Here is a 19,012-nt window from a genome sequence, read left to right on the forward strand (position 1 = left end):
ATTTTATTTGTATATTTTTGTGCTCTTCCATTTCATTTGAGATAATGTAATGTTGTCGTCTTGTTTCAGGATCCTGCCGGGATATTTGAGCTGATAGAAGTGGTTGGAAATGGAACATATGGGCAAGTCTACAAGGTTTGTAGTTTGTGTCAGACCCACTCTCCTATTCTTGTCTTTGACCATGATTACAATTGCAGATGTGTTGTCAGTTGCAATGATTTGCATTTTAAGGAGCATATAGCAATATATACTATGCAAACATTGTATGGCACCCTCTTAATCTTTAAGTAAAAATAAAGAAAATTAATATAGCAATACTACTCATAATACTATAGCTGTCAGCAGTTGATGGCATGAAACTTGGTGTAGTTCCCATGAAAGCACTCACTAAGTGAGAAGAAACTGTGACCTAAATTGGCTTACCAACACAAGCATCTTCAACACTCTTGGGTGGAGTCAACTTCCTTATCGAAATCAGCTTAACTGAACGCTTCAGTGATGGTTTGTGGTTCTTTAAAAAAAAACATTGAGGTGTTTTAAATTATCTTGACAAAGCTGGGCCTTTCGAGTAGTTCTTGCCACGTTCTCACATATGTGTCAACTCAGAGCGTAAGGTAGCAGTTGGGTGGATACCTTAGGTTGCACAAGCCTTTGATTTACAAGAAAGGAACCTGTTCAAGATCCAGTGCAAAGAACATAAAGAATATCTATCATTATCAAGTGTACATTACTTTAATTTCACTGGAGAAAATCACATTTCGTCTAGTTATATTCAAAATTGCAAGAAAGTCCCTACACATTAGTTAACATAGTACCAATAAATAGACTGTGAAATGTTTTGTTGATGTAGTACACAGCCTGTCAGTTTCTGCAGGTATCTCAGCTGAATTAAATACATCTCCTGTCATGTGGATCAATGTCAGAGTTGGCCATTAGTGTACAGAAGACTTCCTTTTCCACTTCTGTGTGCAGTGCACAGTTTCAGCCCCATGCTAACAGGAACAGTGACTTTACACAGAGCAATAGCTTATCCTCCCCTCAAACTACACGAAAAGTACTTTCCAAATTCCTAGCCATTCTTTAGGTTATATAAAATCCAAGAAGTGTGTTTACTAGTAATGTGCACTTTAATTACCCAGCCAAACACTTTCCCTCTAATGTGTTTATTAAGTCAAGGTCATACATTCTGTATTGTTTACATGTATGAGAAATATTGCAGATAGTTTCTTGGATTTTAATCTCTGAATCATTTTGTTTCACTAGAATAATCTAAAGAAAGCGGTGGGCCTAACTCAAAAACAATCATATTAAGTTATTACGAATTTTATTGGCCACATGCGCCAAATACAACAGGTGTAGACTTTACAGTGAAATGCTTACTTACGAGGCCATTCCCAACAATGCAGAGTTAAAAAGTAAACCAAATATTTGCTAAATAAAAAAGGAAATAGTGACACAATAAAAACAATAACGAGGCTATATACATGGAGTACCAGTACCAAGTCAATGTGCAGGGGTACGAGGTAGTTGAGCTAATTGAGATAATATAGTATGTACATGTGGGTAGGGGTAAAAGTGACTAGGTAATCAGGATATATAATAAACAGAGTAACAGCAGCGTATGTGAAGTGTGTCTGTGTCATTGTGTGTGTGTGTGGTGTCAATATGCAAGTGTGTGTGTGTGTGTGTGTGTGTGTTTTGTGAGTGTGAGTGGATGTAGTGTGTGTGTGTGTGTGTGTGTGTGTGTGTGTGTGTGTGTGTGTGTGTGTGTGTGTGTGTGTGTGTGTGTGTGTGTGTGTGTGTGTGTGTGTGTGTGTTGGAGTGTCAGTGTAGTATGTGTGACTGTGGGTAGAGTCTATTGAGTGTGCATAGAGCCAGTGTAAGGGACTCAGTGCAAAACATTTAAGGTAAATAAATAATAAAGGGGTCAATGTAAATAGTCCGGGTAGCCATTTGATAAACTGTTCAGCAGTCTTATGGCTTGGGGGTAGAAGTTGTTCAGGTGCCTTTTGGTCCCAGACATGGCACTCTGGTACTGCTTTCCGTGTGGAAGCAGAGAGAACAGTCTATGACTTCGGTGGCTGGAGTCTTTGACAATTTTTAGGGCCTTCCTCTGACACCGCCTGGTATAGAGGTCCTTGATTGTATGGATTTTGACCCCAGTGTTGTACTGGGCCGTACGCACTACCCTCTGTAGTGCCTTGCGGTCGGATGCCGAGCAGTTGCCTTGCCAAGCGGTGATGCAGCCAGTCAAGATGCTCTCAATGGTGCAGCTGTAGAATAATTTTGAGGATCTGTGAAACCATAAATAATAACACATTTATTGAAGTGGTGTAACACATCTAAGTGGTTTATAACACCTTGTGTACTTCCAAAAAGTGCATCAGATTTTGTCTGTAGCTAGGTTTCTATCCAATTTGTGACAGATTTTCATGTGAATATTCTAAAATCTGCATAAAAACAACATGCGCATTTTATCACCAGAGCTGTTTTTCCATAAAATTGACTTGTTGCGGATAAAAGACTGCGTGATTGTGATGTCCTAGTGCATATAAAAACAACTTTTGCTGTTACTGAATAAGAAATACAAGTTAAATGGGTTTCCATCGCATTTTCAACTTTACCAATTGTTTTGTCACAAAAAAAAWRWWTTAAAAGCTAAATGTGCCCACGGGTGGTCTCGGCACTTGCGCGCTAGCCAACAGCTCGCAGATACAATTCGGGGCATAGCCTACATGGTGAGATCATTATTTTTATTGGTCAAACGGCAGCCAAGCATCGATCATCATGTCACCAGAATAAGACCCTCTGTATTTATTGGAAAGGAGCATCAAGCTCCTCACAGTGCACTTTCACCACCCTATGAAGTTCATCATAACTTATTTAATCTGTAGCTTAATAAACTGTATGCTTTCCCGAGTCGTAGTGGAAGGACCAGACAACATATCATCGCATGACTCCCAAGTTTACTTCGAAATGATGGTTATTATATCAATATTTTGGCACATAAAAGCATTTCCACCACCATTTCTCACATATCAATTTTTTTCTGGCACAAAAAGATCCCACCTTGTCTAGCGTATTTTGTTTTGTCGACATTTGGAAAGTTTACCGGCATGTACTTTACTTGCATAAAGATGTTGGATGGAAACCTGGTTATTGTTGAGAAACATGAGGTTGTGGGTGTTTTCTGCAGGCAGCATAGATTCATTACGTTAGTAGAGTAGTGGTTGTTGGCTACAGACAGGTAGAGGGCATTGGTCACAGTATACAGATGTAGGATCTTAATTGGATCACCCTGTTGAAATGTAAAATTTGTAGTGTATTTGACGTTTCAAAAGGCTTCTGAAGTTTGTAATTTCTACTTAGAAATTTCAGACTTGATTTTCCCATATGAAAAATGTATCAACCCCTTACAAGAATATACATTAATTATAATCCACATAATAATTCACATTTCCTGTTGCTCAAGGATTATTTTCCTGTTGTMGCAAACTGGCTCAAATTAAGATCCTACATATGTAAAAGGAAATTCTATTTTTGAAGCCACTACATCAGGGCATCTGTGGCTTTCCTCTCCTCTCAGAATCTTGTTCTTTTTCTTTTCTCCTGCCAATTTACCCGTTCTGAAAATAGAACATCACAGGGAATGCGCGTCTGTGGAAAAGTATCGATTTTGAAATTGTTTACTGGGCTTGTTCTGAAGGCAGCGAGTCTTGTTTTTCAGTACAGTCTGAAGTCTTGGTTTTAATCATCCGTCCCCTTGGGATTTCAGTGTAGATGTCTGATCGATGCCACAGTTTTGTTCCATGTTGAATGTATAAGACGTGACAATTACTGTCAGGCTGAGAAAACAAAGAACAGTCTAGTTTGCTTCTCTGCTTCTTCGAAGGCCTTAATAAAGGACTATCACTTTATCTGTGTCCCAAAGCAATACACTGGTAAAATTAGCATCTCATTTTCTTCAGTCTTACAGTACACTTCATGGTAGATCTTCAGCAGTTTGCAATGCAAAGCAATGTTGTTGTTAGCATGATGTGTGGTGTGATCTTTGGTGAGAGCAGTGGAAATGGCAGAGGTCATGCCAAGAGAAACACTGATGAGAATGTCCACCCAGTAAACTCTCTCAGATGGGTGACCTTTGTCAAATTATGTGCCATGTCTGTTCTTCAACACTCCAGTCCATAATACGTCATGAAAGATGAGACAGTATGTATCCAAATCAAATAATGAATAGCAATTGCAAGCAACACAAAATACAAACAACATATTACTTACTATTCTTTGATTATTTCTCGCTCATGGTATCTGTTAGAAAATAATATGACTTCAGTTCACAGGAGGTTGGTGGCACGTTAATTGGGGAGGACTAGCTCGTGGAAACGTCTGGAGCAGAATAAGTGGAATGGTATCAAATTCGTCCAACACGTGGTTTCCATGTGTTTGATGCCATTCCATTTGCACCATTCCAGCCATTATTATGAGCGGTCCTCCCCTCAGCAGCCTCCACTGCTTCAGTTCATATAATACTGATAATACCATGCGGTTTTATTATTCTAAGGTAGCTGGTTTGTTGTTATGCTCAGAAGAAACTGACTTGGCACCAGTGTTGATCTATTGTTTCCAGTCTGCTATTTTTTACCCTGTCCTGTTTTGCTATTTAACACAGCATTGTTATCATCTCATTGTTAAACGCTGAATACTCTTGTTTTCTCTTGTAAGTATTTTGGATCATCTTGTTCTTATCTTGTGTCTCGCTGGTTTCATTTTTAGATCCCCCAACTCCCCTAAACTCTTCAGCCTTTAGGGTGTTGCAACTTGTATGTCAGAACGCTTTCTTAACATAGTAAATCTTACAGAGACCCATCCATGCTGGTTAAAAGGGTGGATTGTAAGCAAGGGGTCACATGATGAGCGTAGTTTCCCTGAGGTCGTTTATCCTCTGGGATCTTCATGTTTTTTGGCAGCAAAATAGGATGGTCCATTTAGAGATACCTCATATTAAAAGAGGATCTTGTGTGATAGGATCTCTCTCACTTATCCCAGGGTGAACCTTATCATGTGACCTTCCTGTGTTAGTATGAGTGGGAGATGGGTTGTGATTTGTTGCACCAGTGATGTCATCTGTGTCTTCTGGGGATACTGTAATCAAGGGTGTGGAATTATTAGCCGTACAGTAAATGGTTTAATCCGTGCCATTTTCAATGTTCAAAAGTTGCATTTTGTTTAGTTTTGTAGGGTTCAAAGATACATTCCTATTGTAATATGACTGCCTCATTGCATATAGCAATATCTCATCCTTTTGTTCTTAGGGTGGCTTCATCTAGGGCGTATTCCTCTTTGAAATGGGTACTTCCCTATCTTGCGAGATGCAAACTCATGAAGTGTGAAAAATTGGGTCAGGCCAGGCTTGCACTGCAGTGACAGAGCAAGACAGTGATGCAACGCTGGAGAGCTGTCGTCACTTGCATGCCTCCAAGGTCTGATATTGAGAAAGTCCCAGTATGTCGGGAATCATCACGAAGCAGGCAGGCTCCACTTTGACCCACAGAGAGGAAGCGTCTTTCTCAACACACACTTCCTGAACCGCAGTCGCTGTTCAAACCACTTGGACGCCTGCCTGGATCTGGTGACGTTATCCCAGTGCCCTCAGCTCTGGAAGGGCCATGAAAGGGCCCCGTCGTGGTGTTGAGATGTGGGCTCATTGTATGCGTCCCAAATGGCACCCCTTTCCCTATTTAGTGCACTACGTTTGACCAGTTCCCATAGGGCTCTGRTCAAAAGTAGTGCACTACATAGGGAATAGGGTGCCATTTGAGATGTGGCCACCAAGTAGACCTTTGTTTTGGTAGGGAAAGATGAAGAATGCCCTCCATGCGCACGGGGTAGGAACTGTGGTAGTGGGTGATAACCCCTGCACCCTGGAGACTGGGGAGGGCAGCCTGTCTCTGGTGGAGATATTTCTGTCCAAAAGGGGATTTCCTCATTATTCCTTAACCCAACTGTGAAGCTCATAATCTCCCATCGCATTGTATCTAATGACCAAGCAGAAAAACAGGAAGTAGTGAATGAGAAAAAGCAGATTTCCATCAGAAGAAAGGCAGTGGCACTTCCATCAACACTACTAAGGTGTGATAAGAAGTGTATTGTGATGAGAGGTTCATTGCACAAGATTAGGTCTTTACCATGCAGATTGAGTTTCAGTGTTGATAGAACCCAGAAAATATCGACAGTGAAAAGATAATATAGATGGATACTTTCCATATGCCAGTAGTTAAAGTGAGCCCTTCACATTTGGTTTAGGAGCCGATCAATTTCTCTTTGTTGGATGACTTACTCGAGTGTCTCTTTATTAGAATGGGGAATGTGATTTATGCAATGCGTCCCCCCCCCCCACAAATTGAATGTGTTTCAGAGAGAGCATGCTGTGACTGTGTGTTGTGTGGAATGCTGAAGAGGTTGTAAGGGTTTGAGCCGCGGGCCGATTAGTGGACAGTTTGCTCTTTTCTCTCTCCTCTCCTTTGATCAGCAGTAGGAATGTGCTCTCATGCAGTCTCTTTATGGCCTGCTTTGGATCATGTGCACATGCTTGCAATCATTATTTGTCAAATACTAATGACTCTGGGGCAGCATGCATACAATGCCAGTGAAGTTTATTTTAACAACATGAATAAATAGTTGACTATGGTAGCTTCATGTATTATTATTGAACATTAATCTGACATGTTTGGCAAAGGTTTTGCTGGCAATGCAACAAGAAGCATTTTGTAAATGGGAAATCAAATGATCTGCTACTTCTACAGTCATTTTGTGAGCTTGAGACCTAGCTATTATCCTACTGTATAATGCATGTTCAAGGTCTCAATGTCTCATATCACACTAACACAAGGAATTATTCCTCTATATTGTAAAAAAGAGTCTACTCTGCAGTGCCCACAACTGATGGTGAATTGTCTGACCACCAAAAGCATTTTTCAACTGTTTATTAACCAACTTCATTTTTTGTTTCCCTTTGAAATAGCCTCTGTAAAAGTGTGGCTTTGTATTTGGAGAGTTTGCCTGTGGCAATGGAACACAGCCAGCTTGAATGTTTAAGAATAATTTTGATCAATGCAAGACTGTGTGCCACAATCCCTCTTGTGACTAACATGTTTTTCTACAGAAGTAAAATACATCTGTAATTATGTAAAGCATTTGTAAAAAATCCTATTTTGATCAGACTATTATCAAAGTAAATATTAGTGACTTTGCCTAGAAGTCTATTGTTAGTATTTGGTCATTAGCCCAAACAGTTTTCAGCTCATTGTTATTGTTAAAGAGAATCATATTTTAATCAGATTTGATTATGGGGCTCTTGTTATTTTCCCATATGTGCTTTCTCTCTCACTCTGCTAGTCTGGCACAGGAAGCTGTGTCCATTTTAACTCCTGCCTGTGCTTTTGGGGAACACTGGCCCACATCCTAATTGAACCTTGTGCTGAATGTCTGCTTCAGAAATCTGTTCACATGGTGTGGCCTGCTGCTGTCTGCCCAACCGCCAAACAGCAGTCTGCACAGACCGCTCTCTAGTATCTTCTCACATTGATGTCATACAGTACACACAACTATCACAGATAAACATGGGCAGTTAATGGCAGGAAATAGCAATGAACATGCTATCACTCAAAGGCACTCAAAGGTTTGCATGTGTATTTATTTTTTCTTGCAAACTGTACAGAAATGAAATAGGGGTTTATTTCAAGGCAATCTGTGAATCGGATCATTATCACATATGTGAGTGATTAGTGATCCCTCATTTCTGTTGATGTGCAAGACTGTGGTTACGTAGATGAGCATATTGTGCAACAGTGCAGCTGCACAATACTATCCCACTGGGCACAGACATCAGTTCAACATCTAGTTTTGAATTACATTTGGTTGAGTTGTCTAACGTGAATTCATTGTTAAATCAACAAAAAAAGCCACCATGTCATTAGATTTAGGTTACAAGTTGGGTGAAAAAAATGTAAAAATCCCTTAGGCTGATGACTTTTTGCAAATCCAAACAGTTTTCCACGTTGACTCAACTTCATCACATTTCATTTTTGTTGTTGAAATGACGTGGAAACAATGTTATTCAATCAGTTTTTGCCCAGTGGAATGTGATTGATACTAGACCCCAAGTTTGCATTTGTGGAACGAGTAGGTGTCTTGTCAATTGCCATTGGGATATATTGGAACAATACTGGCAAGCTACCAACAGAGAAACTCTCTCTAGGTTTTCCCTGATGTGTTCATGGTTTTCAAAGTTGAGTTAGAAACTCAGCTTTAGATGGGTAGCTTGGATCTAAATGGATAGCTACATCTCCTGCCTATACTCGTAATATCCATATATTAGAGTACAGAAAGCATCTTGGGAATTAAAAGACAATCAGTGTTTTCTCTCATGCATTTCACTCCCTTTTTCCTGTTTTGTTAAGGTACTCTACAGTGCCTTCGGAAAGTATTCAGACCCCTTGACTTGTTCCACATTTTGTTATGTTACAGCCGTATTCTAAAATAGATGAAATAAAACAATCTACACACAATACACCATAATGTCAAAAGCTAAAACAAGTTTTTAGAAATGTTTGAAAATGTATTACAAATAAAAAAACAGAAATACCTTATTGACATGAGTATTCAGACCCTTTACTATGAGACGCGAAATTGAGCTCAGGTGCATCCTGTTTCCATTGATCATCCTTGAGATGTTTCTACAACTTGATTGGAGTCTACCTGTGGTAAATTAAATTGATTGGACATGATTTGGAAAGGCACACGCCTGTCTATATAAGGTCCCAAAGTTGACAGTTCATTTCAGAGCTAAAACCAAGCCACAAGCCAAGCCGTGTCGATGCACAGATCTGGGGAAGGGTACCAAAACATTTCTGCAGCATTGAAGGTCCCTAAGAACACAGTGGCCTCCATCATTCTTAAATGGAAGAAGTTTGGAACCACCAAGACTCTTCCTAGAGCTGGCTGCCCGGCCAAACTGATTAATCGGGGGAGAAGGGCCTTGGCCGGGGAGGAAACCAAGAACCCAATGGTCACTCTTACAGAGCTTTAGAGTTCCTCTGTGGAGATGGGAGAACCTTCCAGAAGGACACCCATCTCTGCAGCACTCCGCCAATTAGGCCTTTATGGTAAAGTGGCCATAAAGTAAAAGGCACATGACAGCCCGCGTGGAGTTTGCCAAAAGGCACCTAAAGACTCTCAGACCATGAGAAATAAGATTCTCTGGTCTGATGAAACCAAGATTGAACTCTTTGGCCTGAATGCCAAGCGTCACGTCTGGAGGAAACCTGGCACCATCCATACGGTGAAGCATGGTGGTGACAGCATCATGCTGTGGGGATGCTTTTCAGCAGAAGGGACTGGGAGACTAGTCAGGATCGAGGGAAAGATGAACTGAGCAAAGTACAGAAAGATCCTTGATGAAAACCTGCTCCAGAGCGCTCAGGACCTCAGACTGGGGTGAACGTTCACCTTCCAACAGGACAACGACCCAAACCACAGCCAAGACAACGCAGGACTGGCTTCAGGACAAGTCTCTGAATGTCCTTGAGTGGCCCGGCCAGAGCCTGGACTTGAACCCGATCGAACATCTCTGAAGAGACCTGAAAATAGTTGTGCAGGAACGCTTCCTATCCAACCTGACAGAGCTTGAGAGAATCTGCAGAGAAGAATGGGAGAAACTCCCCAAATACAGGTGTGCCAAGCTTGTAGCATCATACCCAAGAACACTCGAGACTGTAATCACTGCCAAAGGTGCTTCAACAAAGTACTGAGTAAAGGGTCTGAATACTTATGTAAATGGAATTTTTCCATTTTTATTTGTAATACATGTTCAAAAACCAGTTTTTGCGTTGTCGTTATGGGATACTGTGTGTAGATTGATGATGAGAAATAAAACTGTTTAATACATTTTAGAATGAGGCGGTAACCTAACAAAATGTGGAAAAAGTCAAGGGGCCTGAATACTTTCCGAAGGCACTGTACACCAGACTAGTGAGAGCATTGTTGTGTAATGGGGTGATGTGAGTAGTTCACACCTGGTATAGCTGTGTGAATTGCTCTTCCTGGATACAATTGAATGGAATGGTAGCCTTTGATCTGCTACATATGTGCAAACAAAATGCTTGCAGTGGGTAATTCAGAATGACAAAGTAAGGAAAAATCTTTTGTGGAAATGCACTGAGGCAAAAAAGACACATATGCTGCTTCCATTCTGTCCTCTTATAAAAAAAGGAATGTTGGTCACAGTTGTCCTCTTACCATTGGTAAAATAAATAGCTCTGTTGTCACAAAGTTACATATCCATGAATGTGATTTTAACCTTTGCTGAGTTTTTTATAAATAATTCGTAGTGTATATACAGCATTGCCAAGCTTTAACATGGGAAACTAGCTACTAATATCTTTCTCAATTATCTCCATCAATTATTCTCCATCTCCGTGCACTTTATTACAGATGTGCACAAGTGCACTGTATTACAGTTGTCGTGTCACATTCTGTCAGTGAGCATAGCCACATATGAAAGTTCAGGACCATTCCTCTCTCCTCTGGGATAGGTGATTCTAGCGTCTCGAGAAAAATTGCACAGTGCTATTAACAATACTGGATGATAAGTGCTTGCTATGCCTGTAGTCCTTGTTCTGTTTATTTTTAATTTGGAGAGTAACTGCCATAGTCATTACATTCACTCCACTGCATAAGTAACTCAAATGTATGGCATCTGTCAAAATGGCAAATTCATTTGCAAAATAACGGTAAAGTGCAATGGACGAACATCAATCTGCCTCAGCCCATTGTGCTGTGACTGAACATAGACGAGATGGCTGCAGTCAATGGGAATGTTACAGAAGCCTCTTATTGGTTTATGAGAGGCAGCTAAATGCATTGTATTGATTATGTGATTGTCCCACCTGAATGCTCCTCGCTACACTCCTGATTTGAGAATAGGATATTGACTCATATGTTAAGAAAAACATTTCACGTGGGGATTGTTTTTTTTCCCACAAATTGACATTCATTGCAACAGTTCTCAGGATGGACAGTGTAACTGTTTCTTTGAATCAGATTCACAAGGAGTATTGCTTCATTTTCTCTTTAGAATCATTTTATTGAAACTCTTACACCATACTAAGTGTGACTTTTTGCTTGCCAAATCAGACATATGAAATATAGTACGCTTTTGTATGTGAAATAAGAAATGACAATCTTAGCATAGGTTATAAGAGTTTTTCTCAAGATTGGTGGAGTAAAACTGAGATTTCTGAGGTGGATAACATCATTTTGTGGTATTTTCAAGTGACTCAATCTCTCCACATGTACATGATATTCCGTAGACAACAGTCAATTGTGTTTTGAAGATATGAGCCTTTTTTCAAATAAACAAACAATGGAGGTCAGTCTAGTGAAACATGTACTGCTCAAGCTCAGGCCCGTGTTCCATTTTCTCTACACACTTTTCACAAATAATTGCTTTAAGAGTTGCTGTACCTAGTTTTCTGCTCCTTAGGTTCTGACACATACACAAAGTGCTCTCCTACCTCTCTCTTCCTCTTTTTCTGCCACCAGACTCAGTTACAGAAATAGCTACATTTTCCCCTTCCTCAATTTACCTCACCTGACTGGTAGACATGGTCTTAGGCGCTAGACTTTCCGTTGTGGTTGCCAGTATGGTTGTTGCCCTGTATTGAATGATGTGTATGTTTGAAAAATATATGTTTCATAAAATGCTGTGGTTGTCTCAACAATAACCGTAACTACTGCATAATGTTTGTGCAAGTAGCCCAACTGTAATTATTATACACTAAATTCATTGTCTTACTTTTTCCAATGTGTCTTGAGTGACTTTGTAACCTAAGCTTCTAGGGTCACAGTACCGAATTTGCTTAATAACTTTTAACAGTATACTCGTCATCATCATCATAGACTTTGAGTGTCCTTGATTGTCTTAGATATTATTGGCGTCTGATAGCCATTCTGTCCCTAACTGTTCCACTGACTGCCCTTGGGTCTCAACAGGGGCGACATGTGAAGACGGGACAGCTGGCTGCTATCAAGGTCATGGACGTGACAGAGGTAAGAAGGTCACTTCCTGGTTCCTGTCTCCATCCCTTGCTCCTTGCACTGAAAAGCCACCCAGACATAGGCAGGGAGGGCCACGGCCGTGGGACTGCCACTCTGCCGAGTCAAAGGGGCAAGGAGGGTTTTCACACTCAGATCAGTTTACCTTCAAAGACAGTGTTTTATTTAAGAAATGCAAATGAGGCCCGGTTAACACGGCGCACCAAAGGTTATTATATCCTGAGCTGTCAATCAGCAGGTGAGAACACTGGGAGCCATGTTTGTTCAGGGAAAGTTTAATCATCTCGTTCCCCTCAGGGCAATAAAGCTACCTGGTGATGAGACTATGTACTGTATAGAAACTGATTGATTTGGCCCTCCTGGCCCGCTACAAGAACAAAGAGGAGCGTTATTACAATAGCGCAAAGTGTACATGGCCAAAGATTTAATTAAATCCGTTTTTTTTTTGTGGCTTTGAGGTATATTTTAAACTAAGATCTGACTTTTGGGAGCTGAAGAAGGATCAACAGTATCAGTCTCTGCGGTGCAATCTCAAATTCTGTGTAGAGTGACTGAAGTTCAACACACCGCATGAAGAACAACTTATTATTTTACTCAACAAAGAATATAAGACACAGTTAATCAATACAGCACAGTTTCAAATGTATCATCATAAAAACATAGCATTAGAACTGATATTAAGTTCTCCAATATCTGTGTTTTGATCTAGACTTGCTTTTTATTAGATCAGCCTTGAATTGCTGGCTGATATTAAAGGTGTTGTATTGGCCTAATACGTAAAGAATGTCTGAGGTGCCGAGATGAGTTTAAAAGGCCCAGCTCATTGTATTGAACCCCAGAGAGTAAAAGCAGAGGAGATAACGCCACAGGCTCTCGGACAATAATCTCTCTCTTCTCAGCACACAAATGCCTTTGCCCTTTTCCTGTMCATCTTGTATTGTCTATCTGCCCAGGGCGATAATAGCAGGACATTTCCTGTAGAACTGAATGGCCACTCACTGAAGGCACAGGGCCCAGGCTTCCTACTCTCCGCTTCAACACATCCCTCCCGACAGTCACATAACTAAACCCCCCCCATACCCTACCCTCACCCTCGCTCCCCTTCCCTCACTCTCCCTTCATTAGCCCCTACTCCACAGGCTGCCTGGCCCCAGACCTAGGGCCCAGCCGCGGCCCGGTCACTCGCCTCGACCCCTCTTGGGGATTGAGACATTGTCCTGTACAGAGAGCAGCTGTGCCGGGTCCTTTCCGAGCAGGAATGTCCTCTCTTCTTCCTGGTTTGATTTAAAGGGAAAGGAAGGTTCAGTGAAGGCATGTGGTTGTCTCCCTTTCCAGGACAGAAAGGTACCATTCTTTAAGAGAGGTCACTCAGCTGTATGAAGGGTCAAATGCCTATCTTGAATGGAGCTGCTGTTTCTCTCGGGGTCAGGAGACAGGAGCAGGGAGGCTGTTGGTAAGGCGAGAATAGAGAGAAAAACTGCTTGGTGTCCCCATTTAAACCTGTTAAGCTGCTACCGTTTCGGGAAAAGGTCATTTCCCACTCATATTATTATATAGTAGGCTATTTTGGGTGTGTATTTGTTGTTAAATATGTGAATTGGCAGAAAACGACACTTTTATTATCCTGTTATTATTTTTGGGAGCTGAGTATCGTTATTAAACCACACAACCTATCAGCCCCTGTAAATCAAATCAAAGTCTAATTGGTCATATGCACAAGATACACTGTTAACACATCTTTTACAGGATTTTTTGGAATGAACTAGTCTACAGTAAATGTACATATTTGACCAAATCAAAGCACATTAGGCTGAATTTCTAAGATATATTCTGGGCAGTAGCTAAGGGATGTTGTGGTTTTCCTGTCAGTGTCATGTTACAGTCCATTGACTATAGGCCTACTACAGTATGAAAAACCCAGGGAATAGAAACGCAATGCATAAGTGTGTCATGCTTTTCCAAGGCTTCACACAGAAACAAATCCCCTTCAGGCCCCTCTGACACACACTACTGCTTCTTAAAGAGAAGCTGTCTGTTTCTATCTCCACGCCAAAGACGTACTCTGCTACATGAGCCCTCCCTTAGCCTTAGTGAGGGTCTATCAGTAGAGTGTATGGGAAGAAACAAATCAACATATCCKTAGTGCCCCATGCAATGTAAATATGAATGCTAAAATGGACTCCAAGCCCACATGCCATAATTGGTAGAGACTGAGCCAGTGATGAAATTATCACTGCTGTTGATTGCAATGTGTGTTGGCAGGCTTGTGGGTCACCAGTATGGTGGGCCCAGCACAAATCCACCATCTCAGTTTAACTTGAATGTTGGCTTAAAAGTAAACTGTAACTGTTATGTGTTTGGGCAGCAAGAGAAGCAGGGTTTTCACTCTCTGGGTTTTGGGTTGACAGCCTGCTGTTTTCCGTTGTCAAGTTTGATATAAAAAAATTAATATCCTTTTTTTGTTTGCAGGAAGAAGAAGAGGAAATAAAGTTAGAGATTAATATGTTGAAGACATATTCCCATCATAGGAATATAGCTACATACTATGGTGCCTTTGTGAAGAAGAGTCCTGCAGGTCAGGATGACCAGCTCTGGGTGAGTGGCTGCTTTCCATCTCTGTTGATTTCTCCTCACTTCAATCATCTCATCTCAATAACGCCATCATCTTTAAGAGGGCCTGTATCTCTATCTATATGTGTGTACAGCTCATACAGCTTCTTTAGGTTAGTATGCACCAGTGGAGCCTGCTGAGGGGAGGAGGGCTCATAGTAATGTCTGGAATGGAGCTGATGGAAGGGTGTCAGGAACAAATGGGATACCATTCCACTTATTCCGCTCCATTACCATGAGCCCCGTCCTCCCCAATTAAGGTGCCACCAACCTCCTGTGGTATGCACCAAAGAACATGGTTCCAGAATGCATAACAAGGGCCAGGAGTTTTTCCTGACACCGTGACCTGACCAGGGAAACCTCAGAGCCCTTCTACTCATCTAAAGTCCAAGTTGTATCTGTGCCTTTCCTTGTGTGCTGTACTGGATGTGCATGTGTTTTAGGCCTAGCAGTTGTAGTAACAGGGTTCTGCTGGTGGCCTGGCATCTGTCTGAGCCATTTCCTCTGTGTCTGTGTGTGACCTTGCTGTGTAGCTGGTGATGGAGTACTGTGGGGCGGGCTCAGTCACTGACCTAGTGAAGAAGACTAAAGGGAACTGCCTGAAAGAAGACTGGATCGCTTACATCTGCAGAGAGGTCCTCAGAGTGAGTACTGCTGCTGGAGATAAGCCATTTAAATAGGACTCTCCACAAACCCCTGGGGAGATATAAAGGTCCTGAGAATGATTTCAGAGAGCTCTTCTCATCCTATATCGGCCATATTGTAGTGGGTGCGTTATTGCATTGGGCTTGGAGCTTTTGCTTATGAACTTATGGTAGGACAGTAATGGAGGGTTAGACGATGGCTCACAGGCGCAGATAGCTGCGTAGCACGGTGAAGTCATTATCTTAAATAAAATAAACTTCCTGTGTTTATTTTTAACTCCTTTGAAGCAGTGTACGATTTCTGTGCCTGTTCTGTTGGACAGCTCCCAAGCCCCAAGAGAGAGAGAGAGAGATCATGTGATGTGTACAATGTGTTTGTGCATGCGTGTGTCGTGTCCTGATATTGTGTGTGTGTTTGTGTGTGTGTCAACACAGGGCCTGTCTCACCTCCACTCACACCACGTCATTCACAGAGACATCAAAGGCCAGAACGTGCTGCTGACTGAGAACGCAGAGGTCAAGCTGGGTAAGGACTAGGAGACAGGGTCAAAGTTCAACTCACAACCCACACAGCCACAGTGTCACTGTCTCTTCAGTATTTTCTTGCTCTCCCCTTGTAGGTGTGGTTTAATCTGTTTGAACACTGTGTCTTGTCTTTGCCAGTTGACTTTGGGGTGAGTGCTCAGCTGGACAGGACGATAGGGAGGAGGAACACCTTTATTGGGACTCCGTACTGGATGGCCCCTGAAGTCATTGCTTGTGACGAGAACCCAGACTCTACTTATGACTACAGGGTAAGAGGCCGCCATCTCTACTGGAAATGCTGTTTGTGTGTGTGTGTGTGTGTGTGTGTGGTTCTGCTGCTGTCTCTTATACACATCTAGATGTGTATAAGAGATGTGTGTGTGTGTGTGTGTGTGTGTGTGTGTGTGTGTGTGTGTGTGTGTGTGTGTGTGTGTGTGTGTGTGTGTGTGTGTGTGTGTGTGTGTGTGTGTGTGTGTGTGTTAGAGTTCTCATTCTGAGGCCGAACCCGACGGGGCCCGACAGCACAAATTCTGTGAATTGATTCTGGCCGGGCGGGTTTCGGTCTTACCGTGCTGTTTAGAGAAAAGAAAAGTGGTGCGTGTCTGCGCATCTTTTAGCCTAATACGGCTTTCTCTCAGCCGCAGCAGCTGCAGACACTAGCGCCGCCAGGATTCCAATATTGGCTGTGCCAGAGACATTTGTGACCATGATTCAACTTTTTTTTCCTGGTGATTGAAATGTTTCAAATTGGGATACGAATAGGCTCGAGTGCACTCGGGAGAATGATGATCCACAAGAATACGACAGGCAGTACATCTCAGTATCAGGAGAAGCCCATATTCCAATAGCATCTGTTAACGCCGATACATCCTAACATAATACACCCTATGACTGCACTGCTGATGTGCCTTGCTGGACCTTGTAAACTATCGAATGAAGACCCATAACTGACACAAATATTTTCCTAATCAAACATGCATTTAAAACAGGGCTTTTGAGCGATTATTCAAATGGATGTTTGGCAGAAAAATCGACTTTTTTAAATGTATTGTTTAATTATTCAAGGCTCCCTTTGTTATTTAATTGGAAAAAAATGCTTGATTGTATTTAAAGGCATGAATGACTTGTATGCTGTGTAATGACATAAATGAATGAATGATTGATTGATTATATTGAAGTATGCTAAGTTACGTTAAAACAACTAAAAAAGGACGCGCTCTCACAGCTTGGTGGTGGATAGATTACATAAGGCTACGTGAGTCAAGAGCAAAATAATACATTAGATTTAGGCTAAATGATTGCATTCTAAGTGTTTCTGATCAGTGATTATTAGACAAGTCATAGGCTTGGGAGTACGACAGGCTCCTACGCGACTGAAGAGAAAAATCCACTTGATAAACTACATAACATAACAAAATCTGCTTATCAGCTAATATATGAGCTAACTAGAATAAAGATGGCCATAAGCACTCGCCTTAACTTAACTAGTATTGTCCCAGCCTAATTGTGACTAAATATCCAAATGTGATTCAGTGAAAACAAAAATCTGACATTGATTGATTTATCAAGATGAGTCCCCACGCTTGTCTGTTGAGTGGATCTGACTGGATGACTCTCCTCCTCTATAGAGTGACCTGTGGTCGCTGGGAATCACAGCTCTGGAGATGGCTGAAGGAGCACCACGTAAGTGTCACCTTCTCCCTCCCCTCCTGTCCATACACATTGCAGTCTCGTCAAGGAATCTTCGCTTTCTCCTACACATCTTAGAGTTGGAGGGTTTTTTGGAGGCCATGACTAATATGCTCTACTGTAATTATGTGGTTTATTTTCTTTTAAAGGGATACTTCAGGATTTTGGCAATGAAGACAAAATATCAACTTCCCTAGAGTCAGATGAACTCGTGGATACAATTTGTATGTCTGCGTGCAGTTTGAAGGAAGTTGCGACCTAGCGTTTGCGCAATTGCTAACGAGCATTAGCGCAACTTTGGATGTCTATGGTTAGCATTGGCTCGAGAAACTTCATACTGGATGCAGAAACATACAAATGGTATCCATGAGTTCATCTGACTCTGGGGAAGTTGATAAAGGGCTTCATTGCCAAAATCCTGAAGTATCCCTTTAAGCATATCCTATGTTATTATGCTGTATTTTTACTCTTGCAAAGTTCTAGTTTTGAGTTTTGTTGGATTAACTCACTGTATGTTTTCATTCTCTCTCTGTGAGTGACTTCACAGAGTTGTCAGATATTGCAGCCCATATTACCAGTCACGGACTGAATCCAAGTGTCTTTGAAAGTGATTGGGCTCACAATGATGTGACGGAGGTCAGACAGTTCTCTCACGTTTTGAAATTGAAAATCCTTGAGTCAAAAAACCGAGAAACAAATTAAAGAAACTCATGACTGTTTGGTGTCTGCTAAGCCTAGTGTTGCACCATGACCGAGAGGGAGTTCACAATCACTGAATGAAAAACAAACAGTGTTGTAGTAGGACTGTGTAGTAAACACACACTACAAGCAGGCCAAGGGCAACAGGACAGGACTTTAGCCTAACATTGACAACACTGTGGAACATTTCTTCCATCCCCTGCCATGTGATTAGGCCACAATGGAGCCTCTCATAACCTCGATCCCCTGTCTGTCTGTGTGCGTTCTAAATGGCACCCTATTGCCTACATTAGTGCACTATTTTTGACCAAGGCCTCGAGGGTGCCATTGGGGACGCAACCATAGTTTCTCTGTCTGTGTCTGTCTCTGTTCCCAGCCCTGTGTGACATGCATCCCATGAGAGCCCTGTTCCTCATTCCTCGCAACCCRCCCCCCAAGCTCAAATCAAAGAAATGGTAAGAAAGACAGCTCAGCTTCTCTCGCTTAGAGACACCACGCCCCACAGAGCCTCAGCAACACAGCAGGAATGTTTTCCCCAGAGTGGCCAAAACTCATACAGCCTTGCTTCGCCTTCCTTTTCCCTTACACACAGCCTTTTCTCTTTCTTAGCTAGCTCCAATAACATTACTGCCAACAGAACTGCCACAATACAATGTCCCTTATTCACCCCTTATCTTACTGTTTTTTTGTGTACTGTAGCATTAGTTCAGGCTGAGCACATATTGTTTATT

The 19,012-nt window shown here is 41.7% G+C and overlaps 1 protein-coding gene across 4 annotated transcripts in view; it reads left to right on the forward strand.

Moving 5' to 3' along the window:
- The window catches only part of si:zfos-2326c3.2 (mitogen-activated protein kinase kinase kinase kinase 4), a 57,658-nt gene that overhangs the window by 667 nt on the left and 37,979 nt on the right, over positions 1-19,012 (forward strand). For all 4 annotated transcript variants that reach the window (XM_023989465.3, XM_023989467.3, XM_023989468.3 and 1 more), the window contains exons 2-9: positions 70-135; positions 12,052-12,108; positions 14,584-14,709; positions 15,258-15,368; positions 15,804-15,894; positions 16,032-16,162; positions 17,522-17,576; positions 18,658-18,736. In XM_023989465.3, coding sequence (XP_023845233.1) covers positions 70-135; positions 12,052-12,108; positions 14,584-14,709; positions 15,258-15,368; positions 15,804-15,894; positions 16,032-16,162; positions 17,522-17,576; positions 18,658-18,736 — 716 coding nt within the window. The remainder of the gene's footprint in view (positions 1-69; positions 136-12,051; positions 12,109-14,583; positions 14,710-15,257; positions 15,369-15,803; positions 15,895-16,031; positions 16,163-17,521; positions 17,577-18,657; positions 18,737-19,012) is intronic.

The sequence above is a fragment of the Salvelinus sp. IW2-2015 genome, linkage group LG6.1 (assembly GCF_002910315.2).
Source record: "Salvelinus sp. IW2-2015 linkage group LG6.1, ASM291031v2, whole genome shotgun sequence".
Classification (NCBI taxonomy): Eukaryota; Metazoa; Chordata; class Actinopteri; order Salmoniformes; family Salmonidae; genus Salvelinus; species Salvelinus sp. IW2-2015.